The sequence below is a fragment of the Chaetura pelagica genome, unplaced genomic scaffold, assembly GCF_000747805.2.
Source record: "Chaetura pelagica isolate M959 unplaced genomic scaffold, ChaPel_1.0 scaffold50, whole genome shotgun sequence".
Lineage (NCBI taxonomy): Eukaryota > Metazoa > Chordata > Aves > Apodiformes > Apodidae > Chaetura > Chaetura pelagica.
In genome coordinates this window covers 6,041,883-6,063,957 of record NW_009952366.1, presented here as the reverse complement: position 1 = coordinate 6,063,957, position 22,075 = coordinate 6,041,883, and the positions used below count along the sequence as shown (strand labels likewise).

The following is a 22,075-nucleotide window of genomic DNA, read 5'->3' as shown; positions in this document are numbered from 1 at the left end:
GGACCTAGTCCTGCCCCTGCTTCCGGCCACGGCTCCTCCCCTGCAGCAGCTGCTCCCCCGCCCACACACAGAGGGGGTTCAGCGCCGCGTGGAGACGCCGTTTTAAGTCAGTTTTGTCGGCTGACTCAAAGGACATTTCATGTTCGTGTAAGGAAATACCTGGTCCTTCACAGGCTCATTGCAACCTGATCCAGTTAAAGATGCACCTGCTCACTGCAGAGGGGTTGGACTAGATGACCTTTACAAGTCCAGTCAGTGATTCTATTATTCCATTATTCTAGGATTCCTTGATTCTATGATTCCTATGCTCAAGGTGCTTTTTTAAACAACACTCAGGAGAACAACCTGCATTTATAAGATGAGACACTTGACAAAGGTTTTGAAGCAGCCAATGCTTCTGTTGAATTATTTTGGTTCCCAAGAAACCAGGTATTTTGGTTGCCAGCTTCTTGAAGCAAGGCTGTGTATTGACTCACCAACCCCACACCAGAGCTGGGCAAGCCCCTTGCAGCCTCGGAGCGGGAGGCACATTTCTCCAGCCAACGGAGCCTGACCTTCCCATCACACTCTCCAGCTCCAGCAGATCTTGACCCAGTAGCTTGGGTGGTTTAACACGTCCCCAAACTAGAGCCCAAAAGCAGGGTGTCCAAGCCTCATCATCCAGCCCCGCGCAGTGCATGTCCTCATGCTCACGTCCTCCGTGCGGGGAGGTGGTGGTGGCCACGTGCCCCTGTGGTGGTCCTGGGTGGGCAGCAGCCACAGCCAGCAGCGTTTGCTGCCAGCCCTGCTTGGCCAGGCGCCTGCTGGCTCTTCTGCCGGGTGACGCCTGCGCTGCAGTCGCTCATGGCTTGTCACCCTGCCAGGATGCGCGCCCCGCGGGATGAGCTTTTGGAAATCGCAGCTGCCTGCCCTGTGAGCAATGTCCCTTCTAGGAAAGCGTGTTAAACCTGGAGCCAGCTCGTCAGCCAGATTTCAGGGTGAAATCTGATGTGTTGGTTGGGTCTGCCTGGGAAAAGGACAGAAAAAAAATAAGAAAAAAAAAAGATAAATCGTACATCCTACCTGCTGTGGCATCTGCTGGCACCAGAGGAAACGTCCTCTGGTGTGCAGCCCCATGGCAGGGATGGCAGCCAGCAGGCAGGGACCTGAGGCACCACCGAGGATGGGGCAATGCTGGGAACGAGCCCTCTGGGAGCTCCAGAGCTCATTCCCTCCCAGTCCCTTTATTCTTGTCCTCTACATGCTCACACACACGTGTCCCTCTCTGACCTGTTTGCAATTCTCTGTCTTTTCCAGGTGCCCAGAGGTGACTCACTAGAGCCCCGAGCTGACATGGAAGCAGAGAAGCCAACAACCCGTGACACTGAGCCCCATCTGCAGCTACAACAGAAAAATCACAGTCCTCAAATTCACAACAGGCTGGTCAGCCAGACTCAGGGCTTTGTTTCTGGTCTGCTTTTCTTCAGACTTTTACTATTACTCTCACCTGTTTCTATGATATGGCTCCTGCTTTAGACAGCTAGTTTCGGGGAGTGGGGAGGGAATGTTTTTCTTCAGAGGGCTGTGGGACCCAAGTACTTAATGATGGGTAAGATAAGCCTGTGTGTATCACAAAGAGGAAAACCTCTGGTTTTGCTTCTTCAAGACCTGTGTTGACATGCATTGCACCACGGCTGAGAAGCACACCCATGCTGCTTGCAGCTCTGCTCTGCAGAGTTTAGGGTGCTCCATCCTGCTCCCCGTGCCACGATGCTCGCTCAGGCAGCAAACCCTGAGCCTGCATAAGTAAGCAATCTCAGGCTTGCTGCACCTGCACCCAACTCTGCCCATCGGAAGTCTGCATTGCTCTACAAGTTGCAGCCTGAAGTGGTTTCTCAAATCTTGCAAAGTCAGGATCAGCAATGGAAAGGAAGAATATGCGATTATTGACGCTCATTTCACATGAAGACATCAGACCCAAGGGCACAGCGAGCCCAGTAAAATTCCTTCAGGAGGCTTGATTTCCCAGGTCCCTGTGCAGCTTGTTTGTTAATCCTGAGATTTTTCTCAGAAGTCTTTATAATACAGAACAGGGGTGTGTACTGATCACATGCTGCTTCTTGGAAATTACTGGGAGGCAACTTACTGGGAGGTAATTCTAGATGGGAATCTGTACAAAAGGTGTTGCTTAAGCATTTTGAAGAACAGTTGAGCACTTGCTATGCAGTTTGTTTAATAACCTGAAAGATGGATCCTTATCAGTAGTCTCCACATGCTCTCATTATTCAATTGCTTTCTCATTTAAATAAAGCCTGGCAAATGTGTCCATAAAAATAGAATTACTTCATAAAAGGCAGAATCACTGAGGTCTGCCTGCTCAGATAATTGAAAGTTGCATTTTCCAGTTATTATGTCTTTATATCCTTTTTCTTACAGTGCTGTTGGGTGCCCACTGGGCTTTCAAGGGCAATGACTGTGCTCTGCATCCCCAGCCCTGTTCCTGTCAAGGTGCCACAAAGGCAAATGTGGTTGTGTGCTCACTCTGAGCAGCCTCAGCCTAGTGAGAACACTCCCAGCCCCTTTCTGGAGTTTACAGGGTCATGAGCTGGGAAGCATCACCTCTTATTCTCCTCATTACTAAAAATCAAAATTAAGGAGTGCAAGAGTTTCCACCTGTCTGCTTCCTAGGGACCCGTGATTAGTGTGCACACAAAAAAATGCCCTCGCTCTAGTTCTCAATGATTCCCTTCAGGATAATCCAAAATTAACAGTGCAAAGAAGAAAGATTAGAGCCCATAAAAATAAATAGCTAATGACTGAAATCACAGTGAACAGCAACATGCAGAGGCCCCAGTTGCTAAAGGGGTTTGCATATTCTGAAAGTCAGAAGTGCTGCTTTTGAGGTCCGCACCAGAGCTGCGTGCTGTGGGGCAGGCTGACCCCCCGCTGCAGAATGGCTGGGACAGGCACCCCGATCAAAACTCATTCTATCAGCACAAAAGTCAAACCAGGAAGCAGGTGCTGGATCAGGTCTGAATCCAAGAAAAAGAAATAGGTACTGTTAATCAGAAAATAACTCTGACTCTGGAAATGTATCTTCAACCAGAAATATTGCTGATGGGATCTGCGCTTCAGGAGTGCTCCCAACTAAGGTGTTGTCCAATCCTGCTCTAAGCCTGATCACAGAGGCAACTGTCATGAGGAAACAGGACTTTGGGCAGTTAAGTGTTATTGACTAGACACGCATTCCTCAGGAAGGGCTATGACAGCACACACAGGAGTGTAATAACTAGCCAGCAAGTGACAACAGCCTCTGAGCATGTGCTGTAAGTTGTTGTTGAGGTCTCCTGTGTGTTCTCTCTCTGTGAATGAGCTTGCTGAGGGTGTGGGGGAGGCCTGGGTGACACCCGCCTCTCTGCACACACCGTGTGAAGATTAACACTGGCCATGCCAATTCACGTTGCCTACTTTGCACTCCCCGGGTCTAATGGGTTTGTCCCTCTTCTCAGCAGAGGGCAGTTCAAGTACTTGGCTCATTCAACCCTCTATGTCCTTTTCTAAGTCTGACAGCAAGGGCTGATGCTGTGTAGGTCAGAAATAAAAGTCCTAAAGATAGAAGAAAGAAAATATGACATTCATTTTGCACAGGCTGCCACTAGGTTGCATTTCTTTTGGGTCAGTGTGAGTTTGGATCCTTGATCGCGAGGTGGAAAACTCCATGAATCTATTAACAGTCTCCCAAGCCATCATATCCCATCTGTTAGGGGTTTATTCAGATTTCGTAACTCAAAATGATCTCAGGTATGGAAACATACAGAAATCCTTTGCTGAATGGCACCTCTCCTCTGTTCATTTTTCTTTCTCATGATCCTTACTTTGAAGTGAGTAGCTCCAAGTAGCACTTGAGGCAGCAAAAATAAGACCTGGAGTGCTTACTACATCCACAAAAAGCCCTTTCCCTTTTATTGCCCCAAAATCCATAAAAACTGCTTTTCAAAGGGAGGTAGTAAAAATGTACCACACTTCAGCAGGTTCCAATTATAGAAGGCCTAATCCAAAGTGCATTGAAGTTATTAAGAGATTTTTTGTCTCCTTGCTGTTGGGGCTTGCACCCCACATCAGTGTCAGAAATGGTATCTGTAACTCCTGCAGACACTTCAATGCAGTGACTGCTGCAGGAGTGCTCGGAGTCTTCCTGTGCCATTATCAGCTCTACTCATCATTCAGTTCTTCCCAAAGGCTTCCAAAGGAAACGGCCAGTTTACCTTTTTTCACAAGTAAAATGCTAAGTTCAGAAGTGAATTCTACTAAAATACATACTTTAAAAAAAAAATAAAAATCTGAAAAGATACTTTCAAAAATGATTTGTTTCTGGCAAATATTCCTTTTTCTCAGAAAATCAGTTTTCAAGGACACTGAACTCAGGCCAGGGGAAAAAAAAAAAAAAAAAAGCTGAATCACTAGGCTTATTTTTAGGCCTATTTATCAGGTGATGGAAAGACACCTTGGAAGTAAAAATTATTTTCATTTAGTGAAATCTGGGCAAAATCTTTTGAATATTCATTGCAAAAACACAAAGCTTTTAGGACCTGCCTTTTCAGCTCTGCTTCTACTATGCCTTGACATTAGTCTATCATTATGGAGAATATGGAAGCTTGTAAACAGATTAGCTCTCAGAGACTGTTTTTATTTGCAGTAAGAAACAAAACTGGCAGCATGACCACATTTAGCATCAGATGAGCATGCCTTTTATGTTCTTTGAATATAATATGACTTTGTTTATTTTTCCAGCCTTTTGCAAAATGTTTTATTCCACAGTTCAATGACCGTCATAACATATGACTCAAGATGGAAATTTCCCCCGCATCATCAGGGAGAAGCAGCTCAAAGATGACTGCATTTTCATTCTCCTCTGCACTCCGGCCGCAGCTCGAGGCAGCAGTGCAGCCACCGTGACATGGCTCTGCCCTGAGATCTCCCCTCTGTGACCACCCCTGCCACTTCACGCAGCTGGGAAATGGTGCTGTTAGACCTTGCCTGTTCCCATGCTAGGAGTCCACCTGTACTTGCAGAGTACAGAACAGCTTTCATAAAGCCTACTTACCACTTAGCTAAGTTAAACGGGATATCAAAATCTCCTTTGTAGGGCAAGGAAGAAAATGAATGATTACTTTTTCCAAGGACAAGAGGTTAAGCCATTCATTTCAGTGGAAGGTCCAGCAGCAGCCACCTTTGTGTTTTCCTCTCTCAAGGCTCCTAGACACTATCACAAGTAGGTGGGCAGCAATAGTACCTTTTTCACTAGGAAGACTTTTTCAACATCAGTTAAGAAAGCCAAACACATCGGGGGACAGCTGCTGCTGGCTAACCTTTGCCCCTGAGCCCCACGCACTAGCCCAAAGCCTGGAGTGGCCATGCCACTCAGTGCAAACAATCAGCTGTGGAAGAGGGACAAGTCCTTGCTGGGGGGCTACCCTGGCTGTCAGCCTGCCCTGTGCACCAGTCCTGGGGGCACAGGGGCCCCCGTGCAGGCCCCTGTCACCCAAACTAGTGGCACAAGGGAGTTGAGGGGAAGGGACAGATGGGGAAATTCACTCACTGAGTTGCCTCACTCCTGAACAATACTCAAGCTGCAAGCTTGCTTATGAGTGAGATTTAAATAAATAACATTTGCTCCCAAATTAGCCAGAGAAAAATAAACATTTTAAGACCTTTTGGCTGTCCTAAGAGAGAATGAGAGCCCTTGCTATACATCTGAAGAATTAAATTGTCTTAATTGTATCCTTGTGTAAATTAAAACATTACAGACAGAAGAAAAATATTTTCAAGTGGATGGAAAAATCCACTGGCTTAGAGGAATACTACTGTCAAGTTAAATGTGTCCTTGCATTTGTGTGGTGCAAAAACAAGCTTTAATAAAACTGAAGAGTCTAGTAGGAACATTTCCATGAATTTAAAAATAACAGCAATGGAAACAGTCTCATAAAATAAGTAAACGTCTCCCTTCAATATTTGCAACTCAAGTATTACAGTATTCATTTAGGGCCTGGGAATGTGCAAGTAACTATAAATTATGAATTAAGTGCTTTGTTGTACAATATGAGAGGCCAGGTTTTAAATTCCCTGTCTAGCCATGGCTCCTGTCATTCCAGTACCACTGCTGGGATGCAGAATTTAGTCCACCTAAAGAACAGACTAAGGACTATGGAGAAACTACCTGATACAATAGTGACCCATCAGGTTTCCAGTGGCCCATGGTAGATACACAGAAGGATCCCTGGCTTGCAAGGAAGACTTCTTTGGCTTGAGACTTCCTACCTATTCCAGACTATTTTCTTAATCATTAAAAATGCTCTACATTATTAGTTACGGATAACCTGAAATCAGCCTTACAAATGAAGAGCATGAAATATGAAGTTTACCCAAAGAGGAAGGTACCAGGGCCCCATGAGTGTTCCCGCTACTGCTCTACTGCCCAGACTTGTTGCCTTCCTGGAGCGCTGCCTTCAGGCTGGGTTAACTGGGGACGACTCCCTTGGAGACCAGTGTGTGCTAAGACTTGGTTCATGCCAGCTCAGAACAAAGTAACGTATTTGCATTTATGTGTCTGGGAGCCAGCTTCTTCCTCTAAATCATGTTTTCAGTAGTTTCGTCCATCTCCAGCTTTTGTTCCTCCAACCTGATGGCAGGGACACTGCTCCTGCCCATCTCCCTGGCAGCTTTGCTTCAGAGTCCTCACCACACTCCCTGCACTGGGCCATGCTCATGTGTATTTGCCAACTGCCTATAGACCTTCTCTAGGATGGTTTTCAACTAAAAAAAGAATATGCTGGCATTAAAGCATCATAAAACAGAAAAATAAATAAATCCCAAGGCCTACATTGATTTACATTGTTTATTTGAGACTTGTTGACAGACTTAAACTCTGTAAGTAGCCATAATAGGATACAATTAGTTAAGGTCTGAGGTATAACAGGATCACAATTTACTGAAGGTCAGAACTGTATACTGAAGATTAAAACTAAAGTAATACCAGATTGCTTTGGGACCTGCAGGAGCAGATCCTGCCAGGATATGTTTTCTGTTCCCATGCTTCTGAAAAACAAGGCAGGCAGGGTATCCTTAAAATATCTTTGTATTTCCCAATTTCCCTGGTGTCTTCCAAAATCTAGGTATAGGAAGAAGAATAATAAAAAAATAACAAAAAAAAAACAACCCCCAAAAAAACCCCAGTAAAGTTCATTCCCCAATAAAGACTTTCAACAAGCCTGTTAAACTGTTAAATTATATGGGGAAGACCTTGTAGGACGGGACGTTACTTGGCAAAGACTCTGTAGATGAAACAGTCTACCAGAACTTGCTCATAAATAAACCTGGAAACCCTGCATCCAAACTTTTTTCCCCATTTACTCTACAGAAAACTTCCCAGGGAGAATTAAGACTTATTCTGCCCCTTATCATTAGGCCTCAGAGAGCAGCTGGTCACTTCCATCACATCTGGATGTGCACCCTGTGGACTGATCCCCACTCACCTGGTCAGCAAGAACCTCATTGGTCTTCCTCAGAAGGAAGAAAACTCCTTGACAGAAGGAAAGGGGGATGGAAGTCCAAGCTTTACTGTTCTGCATAAAATCTAACCACTGGTGGTACAATTACAACTGGCTAAGAATTAGGGACAAGAGTGTTCAAGCTGGCTGCACGAGCTGCATAAAAGCTGGTAGAAAGCAAATGAGCCTGGTGGTTAGCACAAGCGGGAAGGACAGCAGTGGAGAGTATATCTTCACCAAAAAGGACTTGCAAGCTTCAGTACCCTCTCAGGCATGCAGTGGTCAGAGAATGGTGCCTGTGACAGTCAAGCTAAGAGTAAAACTTACGTTAAACAATATTGCCTGGATCCGGAGCATAGTATAAAGACTCAGCAGGCATCAAGTTGTCTCCCAGTTTATTAGTGGAGACAAACATGGACAACCCAGAAGTTGTCTCATTTTTTAGGCCCCTTCTTGCTGTTTTCCATCTCCTGCCTATCTTCTGGTCACTTTTCTACTGCATGTCTCATTGAGAACTCCCCTATGCTAAGAGATGGCACACATGCATGGTGCCTGTCTCCTTGCAGAAATGCATTAAATAGTAACAGAAGAAACTCTCACTAGGTTCTTGTTACTTCCACTTAGGGCCAGTTTCAAAGGCAGATTAAGGCAGCAGTCATCTATTGTAGCAAGAAACTGTATGTGATAAAACTTTTATAAAATGTTAAATTAGCCACCTGCAATAACTGTTGTAAAATTGTTAAATTAATGTAAGTGATTATTCTCATTCTTGCTGGGGTATCAGGGAACTAGCATGGAACAGCAGTAAAAAAAGGCTCCCATATAGTTCAGAAAATTGGTTAAACCAAGTCTTGCTCCTGCAGTGAAACCAGAAACCTTGCTGAACTCACTGCAGGGCCTCTTGCTTGCAAGGACTTTTAGTGTCACCCTATATCCCCGCTGAAATAGTACAAAAAACAATCAGGAAAGAGTTTAAGAGTGATTAATTTTTTTACTGCCTGCTAAAAATTAATCTGGCATGAAAAGAATTACAAATCACAAGGCACCACAGAAAACTAGAATGTTTAAGATTAAAAAAACCACAGTTCCCAACCCCATTTCTTCCAGCTTGAGGTGTCAGATCTTTAACATACATTTTGGTGAGTCCTCTTTGATTCATTTAACAACGTACTCGAAAGCTCCCAGTCACTAGCGAGGCTTCACTCCAGCATGTACTGTATCACAGAGGGATCCACTTCCTCTGCCATCAGACAGGCTTGCAGGCTTTGGATTGTCGCTTTCTTCCCCAAACGCTGTCTCCACAGGACAAAGGCAGCCACGACTTGTGACTGCAGGTTGTGCGGGTGATCGACTTTACATCGATAGATGTCAGTGTGGGACAGACCCAAGCACAGAACTAGGTGCTCCCATTCGGGTCCCAGCCTACTCGCCAGCTTGTTCAGCTGCTGATCTGTTGGTGTAGACTTCAAAATACACGAGGGGATTTCAGTTACATCTGTAAAAAGAAAAAAAAAAAAAAAAAAGAAGAAAAAATTTATTGCATGCATGTCTCTAGGCAATGCTGCAAATATTAACGTTAAGACCTTGACAAAGGAGGGAATAAGCAAAGCTGAGCTGAAAGAATTAATGAATTGAAGAAACAGAATACACTCACCTAGAAAAATTCATTACATAATCAACCAGAAGAAGGAAAACTAATGCTCAGTAGACCATACTAGGGAGCCTTGGGTGTGAATAATCCAGAGAGCAAAGCCAAGATTTCCAAAAGCAATTATAGATTTTGGGGTAGTGAACAAGAAAGGTTTTCAAGGAACACATTTCCAGCAGCCTCCACCCTCTTAAAATCAATCTGCTTGCACCAGTATGATACAGTGCAAATAACAAATATGGGACCAGTAATACCTTATTAGTCCTATTATGTGACTCTGTTTGTACACTTCAAAAATAACTTTGATTCTTTGGTTACTGGGTATTACACTTATTTTTTTTGCTGAGGGCTGTTCATGGGAAACTCTTCTAACTCCTCAAATGCTACTTAACCTTTTGAGCCCTGTCGTATGTGGCAAACTTGTCTTGAGGAGACCAGAGTTGGAGGACTTTTATTCTGCTTGAATAAACCCGTAAGCACGGTTCAGGTGAACCCAAATGAACCATTGACACTGTTCTCCAGTACAAATTATGTTTCCTTATCCCTCATCCCAGTTGTAGTAACACTCCTGAAACAGGCATATACATGCTACAGCCCCATTCATCTGGCCTTCTTGAAGCTATTTTCAGAAGAGTGTGAGGAAACCCCATGGTCTCTCTGCCCCAAGTCCCTTATGGGTATTGCTCAAGTACCCAACATCCCCCAGAATGCACTCTTCATCCAAGAAGATGTTTAGCATCAAACTGGTACCTGAGTCATAGAAGACACAACTACCACAGCAGCTTTCACAGGAAGCATTAAGGTAGCTGTAATTAGTGGCAGTAAAAATCTCTTAGGGACTGAATCAAGTATTTCTTATAAACACAAATGATCTCTTTGTGCATTCCCTACAGTAATAAGGTAATTAAAAAAACCCCAAACAACAACAAACACACCAAACAAAACCAAAAACATTAACACAAACAATATGAATAGCAAAGTGAGAATACAGAGCTATTCAGCAACATGCTGTATTGGATCCATCTCACCTAACTGTAGATAGCCCCTCCTGAACTAATTATAATAGGATTTATTCTTGCTAAGGAGAGAAACAGGCTCTTCTAGAATACAATCCACCTCACTGGAAAGATGAAGTCTAAAATAGATCAGATTAATTGCTACTCTAAATGTGCTCACTTCACTGACTGTAAAAGGAGCGCTGGGCTCCTTTAATAAGCTCAGATGTTGACGTCGATGCTGTAAAGACCAGTACTGGTAAAATGATTCCCTGTTTGTAAATTCAAACCACATACCAGTTGCTTTAAAGAGGTGCATTTAGAAAAGCAGAATAAAATATCTGTAAAGCATATTTGCCCTTCAATACGCTTTGTGATCACCAGGTGAGATGAAGGGTCAAATATCTGTAAAGCATATTTGCCCTTCAATACCCTTTGTGATCACCAGGTGAGATGTAGCCTTCAACTGCTGCTCTACTTTGGCTGCTGAAGATACTGCATCAAAACAGAATAAAAATATCCCCAAGAAAATGCTAATTATACCCTGTTACTCTGAAGCAGCAGACTCCCTGTAGAAGAGCAGCTTTGCAAAATCTAATTTATAGCTCCAGTATCATGCCTGCAGTCTCCACTACAGCAGAACAGCAACACTACAAAGCACCACTCCTTCATTTTATCAAAAGTAATTGGTTTTGCATAGAATACCCAGAGCCTGCAAGCGTTTGTAAAATTTAAGCCCAGTCATACATAAGTATTATACAAAGCTGCTTTGTGTAAAGGGAAAACTGCTTTCTGAAGAGTATTCAAGTCCCTTTGATCTTTCTGTCTCCAGATTGCCAAAGGAACCAAGGGAAAGTGGCTGACGTGGGGATAGGGCAGAGTATGCTGGGCTCCTGAAGAAGACTGAGAAACACTGGTGGGGCTGTCCTATGCTGTCACATCACACATGATACCAACTCCTCAGATAAGTCAGGATGGGGGAGTACCTTTCATGAATGTGAATATTGGAGGATAACTACAATTTGAAATAAATATAGCTGCACCGTGATGTTGCCAACAGTACATTTTGATGCTAAACCCTTCCATTGGCTTATGGTCAGCCACTAAGCATAAAGCAGAGTGCCCAAAGGAGAGCTACCTGCCAGCCTGGGCTTTTTGCTCTCATGCTGAAATTCTTCTACTTCATGTTCACTAGCAGAATGGTTTTATGATGCTGAAATGTGATCAAGCAGGGAGGCCTAACAATAATACATGTCAGCTTGTCCATCCAGCCTTTGATATTAGGCAGATTCTTTTACTACAAGAAGTATCTTGCCTTTAGCCTGTTATCAACCCTTTAATAAGAAATAAGAATAAAATCCATCCAGGAAATCTTTTCATCTTACGCTACCATCTGATTCAAATATGGATGTGGAAAACTCTGGGATAGAAGCCAAATGTTAAATTTAATACAAAGGACTGTTACTTTAGTCCCATTTTATTTTCTGTGATAGCTCTTTTTCAGCTCTGATACAAAGCTACAGAGGAGAATCTGAGACGAGTATTACATGACGGGCAATATTATTTAGAGGCGTGAAGAAATATTTAGTGAGATCTTTTAGTTATAAAAAATGCAAAATCATAAAAAGATCTGGATATGTTATAAGGTTAATGCCACTCTTAATTTAATAAACATAACAGCATTTCAGGTAAAAGGGAAATTATTTTTCTGTGCTCAGCAACCAAGCTGCTTTGAACACATTTCAAAAACATTAAAGATGCCTTTTTTCAGTTATGTTTGCTACAGATCCTCACTTATAATCTCCATTTGTCAGGAACTGCCTGAGGGAGGTAACAAGATTAGAGCAAAAGTTTCAATTACACAGATCTTGCAGTTGCATTTGAAAGGTACATTTAGGATGCTAAGACCTCAATTTTGAAAAAAAATGTGAAGCTATTCTTGCTTTAGGTGGATCTGACGTGGAGGTGTATGTGCTTATGTTAGATATATGCTTCAGCTTACCAAAATTAGGACTGCACTGCCACAAAGAGGAAGCAGTGGGGCTTGGGGCACCAGCAGAGGGTGTAGAGGGTTTCTGTGGAGAAGGCCACTCACGATGCTGTCACCTCCAGTGAGCACACCAAGTGAAACACCATGTCCAGCTGAAGTGCCAAGGGCCACGCACTGCAGAGATTTAGAGGGCTGAAGTCTCACTGCTCATGTTGTAGCCACGACATCCCTGAGGAATGGAGAGTGATGGCTTTGTCCTGGATAGCGAAGCAGACTGGTCCAGCACTGCTCTCCTGGGACCATGCAAATCCCGTTTCTCTGGGCTGGAGGTGGGGAAGACACACTCCACCCTGCTTTTGGAGCTGAAAGCAACCCAGAGAAAGACCCTTCTATTTGAAGTTGCAGTATGAGGGAACATGCTTCTCCCCATTTCCAGCTCCCACTGGTCATGGCAGATCATCCATCCTAAGCCTTTATTGAGCTGTCTTAGTTAAAAAAAACAGGCAATGCTGACAGCTTCTGGGCTGTGTATACATGTGTGCTTCCAGACCACTGCACAGACTGGGAGATACCACAGTACTGGTGAGGGTGGACAGGAAACAGAACTGGATATAAATAGACAGTATCACAGATATGTACCAGACAAAACAGAGTAACCCAGACACCAAAGCTAAATGTGGGGCAAAGGCAGCCGGTCGCCACTTGTGCATTTCTTTTTCTACAGGACCTCTCCAGCTTTAAGTAGGAGACTCCAAGAAGATATTGCAACAACCAGGGACTCAGAAAATAAACTGACTCCAGCTCTGTCCCACTTGGCACAAGTGGGAAGATGGAAGATAAAGTCCAGTGAAAATGGACTTCAAATCACTTAAAGACTTATTTTTCCTTTTGCTTTCTCATCACCATCTCTAGATGATGACAAATACTGAGATCATCTCTCAGGCTGCCTTGTGCCATGGGAAAAATCTATACCAGCATGAAGGAACTGACCTCCCACTCTTTATGCTTCTGGAATGCAGTGGGGAGCAAGTGAGCCTGTCCAACACAGGACACAGCAGCAAAAAGTGCTGAGGCATTTTTGGGTGATCTGCAAAGTACTCAACTGAATCCTTAGAACTGCTGGCAGCCCAAAGTGTCTTGCAGTTTTGCCTAAAGGGCCCTTCTCTGTGTAAGCATGTAGTTCCCTGTGCATGACCAAAAACATCCATTGGAATTTCAGGGACTCTTCTCCCTTATGCAGTCAATACATTTTTACATTACGCAAATTTTTGGCTTTTGCTCTTTGATGTATAAAAGCAACTTTGATGGAAATGATGCACCTGAATCCAAAGTGCTGAAAAAGGCTCAATCAGCTTTTGCCTAATCCTGCAAGGACAACTCCACAGGCAGTTCAGGAGACAGTTGGGGAGGCAGGGATACAATGGCCCACCTCTTATCTAATAACTTTCTACACCTGTCCCTTGGGAAAGGACGTTCTAAGGTCTGGTCTCAGCTTCCAGAGCTGCCTCTGTATTTTAACCATTTAAAGGACCATGTACATACTTGCATCAGAAGACAGAAGCAGCCCTGGAAGAGGAGATGGGAATCTAGACATCTCTGAGCTGCACACCGTAATGCAGAGGTGCACAGGCATCCTTCTCTTAATTTCCTTTCTCCTGAGAAATCATTCCAGAAAAAAATATAAAGATTTCCCTGGGAAGGATCAAGAATGCTTCCCAGCCTCTAGAATGGAGTCTGGTGGAGAGAAACTCTCCCGGGAATCAAGAGGTATGCTGAAACAGAGCAAAATAGCATTCAAGAGCCCTTGGCAGATAGTATGTTAGACAAATGCTCTGTTTTTTATATAATCACATCAGAAACAGGTAGATGATTCTGGGCTTTAGACTCTGGGCATAACTGGAATGGGACTGTAAGAAGGTGTGCATGTGGCCTCAGCACCTCCTGCTGAGTCCTTTGGGGATCTGGACCCAAGTCTCTTAACTGTTGTTCACTTCACCCTCTTACCAAGTCTTGCTCATAATTTCTGAAGAGTTCAAAGCAAGCATTTAAGAGTCCTCTTTAATCATCTTTTGTGGACCTGGAATACAGTTCTTCCCTGAGAAGTGCTAAAGTTAGATCAAGCAGTTCCACAAGAAGCAAACCAAAGAAGACTTGTTTCCCCCAGATGCAAGCCCTACAGCTGACTCAAGCTCCAGGACTTCTCTCTTCCAGCTGCTTACTGATTCTCAAGACATTCACAAAATTGCTCCTCCTCACAACACCAACCAGACAGGCTTCCTAAAGCTGGTCAACAGGTAAAGACGCTACTATGGCTACATACATACATGCAAGTGCCCACACTGGAGGAGTGCACAGCCTTGGTTACTGCAGGAAATTATGCTAAAAGGCACCTTGAAGCTCTTCAGAAGCATCAAGGTTAATCTGCCAGCAGCCAGTGACATTTGGAGCACTTCAGCTAAAGTGAAACATATAATAAAGAATCTAGTGCCAGGCTCTGCTTCCCTCCAGCCCTTTGGAGTGCAGAGCACTTGTTCAACTAGCCTGAGCCACAGACACAGCAGTGGGAGCTGAATGGGCATGGGCATGGTTGCCAGATTGTGTGCTGTGTGTTTTGGCAGCTTTATTATGTTCCAGAAATTATTTAATAACTGAATGTCATAACAGCAACAACTTGCACATAAGCAGATACATTTGCTTTAAAGTGAAATCCCCTTGGCCTGAGCACAATGGTAGAAGTGGATCATGAAGCAGAACAACACTTGGCAGATCAGGTTGGTACAGGCTTTCAAGAGCAGTGAGGTAGGCTTGCAGAACCTGATTTGGAAGATAAGTATGTAATGCTCCCACTAGTAGAGAGACTGGCGACTTCTGAGAGCTGCAGCCCCCCTTGAGTCATCAGAGATGCTGGATGAAAGGGAAAGCAGAGAGTAAGCATTTGGAGGGATCCCAGTGGACACTGTAGCTCACTCAAGTAAGAGATTGGATCACAGTAGAGGTCCTGGTGAGAAAGGTGGAATAAACAGAAGGTGCTGAGAAAAGGTGGGGGTGCGGCTTGTCTTGATGTGTTAGAAAAGGGGACAGGAGGTGACAGTGGGCCTCCATTTGTATGGCTGCTCTTCTGCTTTCTTGTTCAGCTGTTCTCTCCTAACCCTGTCTTAATAGGTGGAGCTGCAGGCAAATGCTTGCCCTCTTCCTACAGCACATCCAATTTTGCTCTAAGCGAACTTGTGGCAACGAATGGCTGGAGTAACAGATGGGGAAGTATCACGCTAGATATGTGACACTTGGTAGGCCTGCATGGAGAATGCAGTGCTTATTCCTTCCTGCACAAGCTGAAAATTATCATGAAGCACTGTAAGGTTATGTTGTTGCTGTCAACTTTAGAAGGTTCTGATTCAGGACCTGTTCAAACACAAGAAACAAGCTCAAATTGCTGATCAGTGAAAAAAGTAGAAGAGACTATCAAGAAACCAACAAGTACTATATAATTTGGGTGTCATTGGTTTGGTTTTTTCTTCTTGTCATTGTTGCTAATTAAACACCAGACTGATTCAAAGGCTGGGAAGGAAACATTTGTGTTTGCAACAGCTCCAAATAATCATGCTCCAGGGACTATGGAAAAATATTTATCTTCTGTCTACCACCATATATCTATCTTTTCTATACATCTGCAAACAGCATGGATCATGCACCCCATCCAAACTCTATTCAAAACCACCAGGTCCACCTCCTGCTGTCACTGGATTTTAAGAAGTGTTTGACCAACAAGCGAGAAAAATCGAACTATGAATCCTGTAGTATTTGAAGATAAATAGCTCACCCTATTATAGATATCTTTCCATATATAAAGTTAATACATTCACATACAAAATAACTTACAGAAGATTAAAATAACTTGGACAAGATGTATAGCCTTCTCCTGCTTTTAGCACATGCATAGCTGTTTCCAGCCAAATGTGAGTAGTGAGTTACATGGGTAGCTGCGAGGTGGAAGACACTGGTACTTGTTCCACTTCTCTGCACTGGTTGCCTCCACTGTAGGCTTCTGCTCACTACCAAAGAGATGCCCACCTACTTCATCCCATTTGAGGCTATCAGATGACAACATTAAGCAATTACTGCCAAGCCTGTGCTGATCTCTGGTTTCTTCTTGGGAATTCCTGCTTCTTCCTCCCATAGAGTTGATTCAGCTTGGGGATATCCTGACGATGGAAAACCTGCACTTTTGTAGGAAGAACAGGCCCACTTACTTTCCTAAAAATAAATACTGTCTTATCTAATGCAGTCAAAATCAAACCTTGGTCAGTTAAATACCCAGACTAAACTACAGAATGGAATCTGTACCATAAGCGCATTAAAAGAAAAATACCTCAAGCAAGGGTTTAGAAAGTGATACATTTTTTTCAACTGACCACATTAGAGTAAAACAAATTTAACAGAGAATTTTATGTCTTTTCTGAGCATATGCCACAGCTATGCTTTGCAAAATGCAGGACTGCAAAGTTTCTGTAGCTTGATAACTTCTGATCTGGTGAATGCAAACAGTCATTAATATACAGAATGTCCATAAATAAAATCAACCACTGTCAATTAGTGATCATAAACCACTTACGTGTAAGTGTAATTCTATCATGGTATTTTACATTTCCATGTCTTGTAATTAAATTATGAAAGGCACTAATACAAATGAAAACAAATACATTCTTAAGCCTGGCTGCATTCTTCCACATTGTGCCGGGTTTTTTTATTACTTGTATTAAAAGATATGTCTTTATTTTAAATAAACTGGAGTCTAATACTATGACAGCCAATGTGCAGAATAAATTGTGGCCATGACAGTGTGATGATCAGATCTGTGATGACTTTAAATGGTCTCACTCAAGTGAAGCAGAATCCACCAATGGTACCAAATTCAGCTCCTTCCTGCCAAAACCTTGTTGGGACTCTGTATTACTGGTGTAATTAAAAAGTACATATATCTTCATTCGTTGGCAACCTCTTCTCCTGTGTGAGCTCTAAAGCATCATGCTTTGTGACATTAAATGCATTTTGGGTATTAGGGTTGGAAAAAAGGACAGCATAAATTTGTAAATCTACAGGCAAATCAAGAACACAGATGTTTCCATTTTGGATCAGTATCAGCAGCTAACTCATATATTCTTTATCGCCTGCTAATGACTGCCTACTAGCTGTGGATGTGGCAGGAGACTGCTAAAACCTGAACACAGACATTCAGATTTCATGACAAAAGTTTTCAGTTGTATTCCTAGTATTCAGTTCCAGCAGCTACACAGTTTTCCTGAACTCTTAAAAAATGTTTTGTACCTGCACAGATCTCTGCTATATTGGTGGCCTTCAATATTAATCAATGTTAAAGAGACTGACAGAAAAGTCCCTAAATAAATTTATGCTGTCTTAAGTTTTCACCTTTTTCAAACCATGAGGACAAATCCCTGGGGTTAAGGAATTGAAAGAGATTGGATTTTCACTTCTTCATTTGCCTTTTACTGAGGAGAGCAATGAGGAAGTTTCAGCAGTTAGTAGTGTGACTGTTATTCTGTTTCCCATGCAAAAAATGAATTACAATCCCATCTAGTAGTTCTCTTCTGTTGTACACCATGAAATAAAAGAATTAATTTCATAAACAAAACGGCAATACATGCAAGGAAAAGAACACCTGTGGAAAGAAAATACAAACACAACATGATATAATATCTGCCCCTATTTTCAGGCAGAATTGCCCAACACTCCAGACAGGACTGGACTTAATCATACTGTGTTTTTATACTTAATTATGTTTAGCAGCATTTGACGTTGCTGTAGGCCCTGAAGTAGAAGTAAAACTTGCTTGATACTTCCTATAGATTTCTATATTGTTAAAAATAAATAAGCTATATGCATCAGCATTGAAGTCACAACTAATGATGGCAACCTTGCAGTGATACCTGTGGTATAAATGTACGAACAGGGTCAGCATGCAGCATTATAATCAGGAAAAAAAATAATCTACTCAGCTGGGAGGATCTAAAGAACACCTGAACTTTCAGGAACTATTTGGAAGAGCTGCTTAAAGACAGATACTGAGAACTGAGACCTTGACAAAATATATATATATTTTTTTCAAAACGAACAAGTATGATTGGAAAAGTTAGATGGAAAGAAGATGCATGACCATTTTTTTGGAAGTCAGTTGCAACTGGTCTTTAGAGAGCACAAAGGCTTCTGATAGGTTGTGAGAGGAGATATGAGAGTGCTAGCAGTCACACCAAGAGTCAACTCTAAAAAGAAGGCTGAAAATCAAATTCTGAAGTATGCCAGTGGATTTTTGCATACTGCAGTTCTTAGTGAATTCAATGGAGTTTGCTAGTATTCACGACAGTTTCAACCATTAATTATTAGTCTGAAGCACACAAAGCCATGATTTCCCTCAGTCAAGTTTCTCCTCCACATTATCACAAACAGTAATTAACAATCAGTGGATGGTTGTATGAAGACATGATGATCATAAAGCACATTCATATTTGCAATAGACTTCTCATGGTTTCATAGAAGGCAAATGTTTACCCATGCAGGCTGGCCAGCTCTGACAGAGTAATTCACCCACTCAGTCCAAAACAAAGACAACTGGAGCAATTAATGATTATTTTGTCAGCTAGGTGACAAACTCATCATGTGACTCTTGTCAGGGGATTGGAAGTTAACTCCTTTTGACAGATGCTACTTTTATGCTTATTTCAAATAGGCTGATCTGTCCTTCAAAGAGCTGAAACAAGTCTTAATCCTTCTGCTCCACTGCTTGCGAGAATCATGGCAAGCTACCCAGCATGTTTATCTGCTCAGTATAATTAGTGAGTACATTTTTTACTAGCAACTTTCCCATTAGAAATCTTTCTGAAGGCTGCAGCATTTAAACAATAAAATCACGTGCTTGGACTTCAGCTACCAGTGTTCCTTTCACACAGCAACAAAAACCATTCTGCCAGTATGAAGGACTGTTTTCTTACACAACATAACTAATTGCACATGTTTCTCTTACAGGTCTTCAACCAAGTATGACAACAAGCCATTACATTTAGGCTTGATAAAACTGTTCATTCCTCCTAGAGATGTTTTTCTTCAAGCTGGCTCTACTTTTGCCTCTGGCTGGAGCAGTTAGAAATATCAGAACTAAAGATCTGTGCAACACATGGAGCTGGGTTGAGAAGAATGCCTTTGGCTGGTGAGGATCTTTGCCTGGCAGGTGTCAAACCAAAATTAATACTGCACATATTATGCTTTACCAAGTTTCAGATTTTAGCAAAGTGAGACTGCATTCCTTCCTGACCACAAACATATATTAATAGAACAAGCCATGCAGAGCAAGCTAAAACAGTACTGTCATTATGCTGAATCCTCCGCTGCTTGGCATTTTATTTAATCATTTACACCCATGCAAAGCAAGTAAACAAAATGCAATGGGTTAGATTAGTGTCTTTTTAGAGACATTTTGCACAGGTGTAAAAGACTTCACAAAATGCCATTAGCAACACAGACTTAGACCCCTCCTTAGACCCCCTTTTTTCCTTTTTTTCTTGTGTCAATGCCTTAAAGGTGTATGAACTTTAGTAGACTTTTTTACATTTCAAAATCCACAGAAAAAACCAAGTACTGGTACTAAAATACAGTGCTCAGTTACACTTGGTCGCTATGCCTGGCTTGCCAACTGAAATTCAACAGCCTGAGTCAGAAGGCAGGGCCTTACACAGGTGGCAGGAAGGAGAGCTTCAGGTGGCATGATCTGCTCCTCCCTGCTTCCAGACTAATAGGAGGCTTAGCATTGTAACCAGCCTTCACAAGTGCCAGGTCATTTGAAGATCATAAAGAAACTGATTTAGAATCTCATGGCTGGTTTGACAGATCACTACTGTCCAAAAGCAATTTTAGCTGACTAATAGGGCAGTAATTTTAGAAGGTCACAGTCACAGGACTTCTAAGTATCTGTAAAGCAAATGTGAGATTATATTTGTGTGTGTATGCATAAGCACACAGACATTTCCAAAACTCTTTGTTAAAAAAAAAAAGTAAACTCTTAGATATCTGCAAGTCAAGTTAATCCCCTTTTTAATTTCATTTTCACAAATTCAGGTTAGGGAACTGTCACACCACCCTGTGAGAAAAAGGATTAAAATGGGAGCATGGGTCATTTTTCAATTTATTGATCGGTGACCTGGACGAAGGGACAGAGTATACCTGCAGCAGATATGCTGATGGTACCAAACTGGGAGGAGTGGTTGATACACCAGAAGGCTGTGCTGAGATTCAGTGGGACCTTGGCAGGCTGGAGAGTTGGGCAGAGAGGAACCTCATGAAGTTCAACAAAGGCAAGTGTAGGGTCCTGCACCTGGGGGGGAATAGCCCCAAGCACCAGTACAGGTTAGAGGTTGACCTGCTGGAGAGCAGCTCTAAGGAAAAGAAGCTGCCAGTTTCAGGGAACAAGAAGTTAACCATGAGCCAGCCATGTGCCCTTGTGGCCAAGAAGGCCAATGTCATCTTGGGGTGCATAAGAAAAGTGTGGCCAGCAGGTCAAGGGCAGTTATCCTTCCCTTCTGCCCTGGTGAGGCCACATGTGGAGTGCTGTGTCCAGTTCTCAGCTCCCCAGTTCTAAAAAGACAAGGAACTACTGGAGATAGTCCAGCAGAGGGCTGCAATGAAGACTGGGGGACTGGAGCATCTCTCTCGTAAGGAAAGGCTGAGAGAGCTAGGTCTGTTTAGTCTGGACAAGAGAAAACTGAGAGAGGATCTTATAAAGGCTTATAAATACCTACAGGGGGATGGGCCTAGACTCTTCAATGTGCCCAGCGACAGGACAAGGGGCAACAAGCACAGACTGGAACACAGGCAGTTCCATCTGAACATGATGAAAAACTGCCTTTCTTTGAGGGTGACAGAATACTGGCATGGGCTGCCCAGAGAGGCTGTGGAGTATCCATCTCTGGAGACATTCAAAACCTGCCTGGATGCCACCCTGTGTGACCTGCTGTAGAGGAACCTGCTTTAGGAGGAATCTCACTCTAGAGTTCCCTTCCAACCCCTACCATTCAGAGAACACTTTATGCTACCAGGAGTTTGATGAGTACTCCTTTCCCCTCTGAGTTAGCACTGACCTAACATCCCATGCTATGTCCTCAGTGGCACGGCTCGTGGCTGCCCTGTGACACTGCTGCAGCAGGTGACACCACACGCAGATCAGCTGCAGTCATTAGAGGTCCCAAGGCCTCAGTACTGAAAGTAATGAGATGACTCACAGCTGCAGCCACACATTTGAAGGCTATGAGCCCAATTACTCTTTTATTCACTCAGGAATACGATTGTGCCAAAACAACTGAAGCAAATTTCAAAATTAAACAAGCTATTAGCAAACATTTGTATTACTTAAGAGTATTTGTAGAAGATTTAAGCTAGGCACAATTCATAGGCAAAACCGAAACATCTGAAAAAATCTTTTGCTTAAACAATTGATTTTCATGTCTCATGTGTACAGAACAATGTTTTCCATCATGGCTTTGTAGTCCATTAGCTGCCAGATTTTGATCCAGAAATTGAAGTTTCAGTCATTTTGGCTTTTGTACATAGCAAATCAGAAATAAAAATGTTTAACATCAGAAATGAAAAGGCTGGAAGATCAGACAGACTATAAAAGATTTGTTTTGCTTGGTTTGGGATTTTTACACAGCTAACCTAAGTAAGATTGAAACAAAACCAAAAGGCAAACAAAAAACCGAGACAAATCTGTTCTGCCCCAGGGATGCAGAAATATAAACAGTGCTTGTGTCCCTGGGGGAGCCAAATCTGAAATCCTGCTACAAATCAAAAAGAAGGGCTCCTCATCAGCTGTTCCTGACATCACAGCTACCTCCTAGAGGTAACAATGGAAAAG

The 22,075-nt window shown here is 42.8% G+C and overlaps 1 protein-coding gene across 1 annotated transcript in view; it reads right to left on the bottom strand.

Moving 5' to 3' along the window:
- Nucleotides 1-8,725: 8,725 nt before the first annotated feature.
- Nucleotides 8,726-22,075, bottom strand: part of CRADD (CASP2 and RIPK1 domain containing adaptor with death domain) — a 78,585-nt gene continuing 65,235 nt past the window's right edge. The window contains exon 3 of the mRNA XM_010008021.1: nt 8,726-9,021. Within this exon, the coding sequence (XP_010006323.1) occupies nt 8,726-9,021 (296 nt within the window). The remainder of the gene's footprint in view (nt 9,022-22,075) is intronic.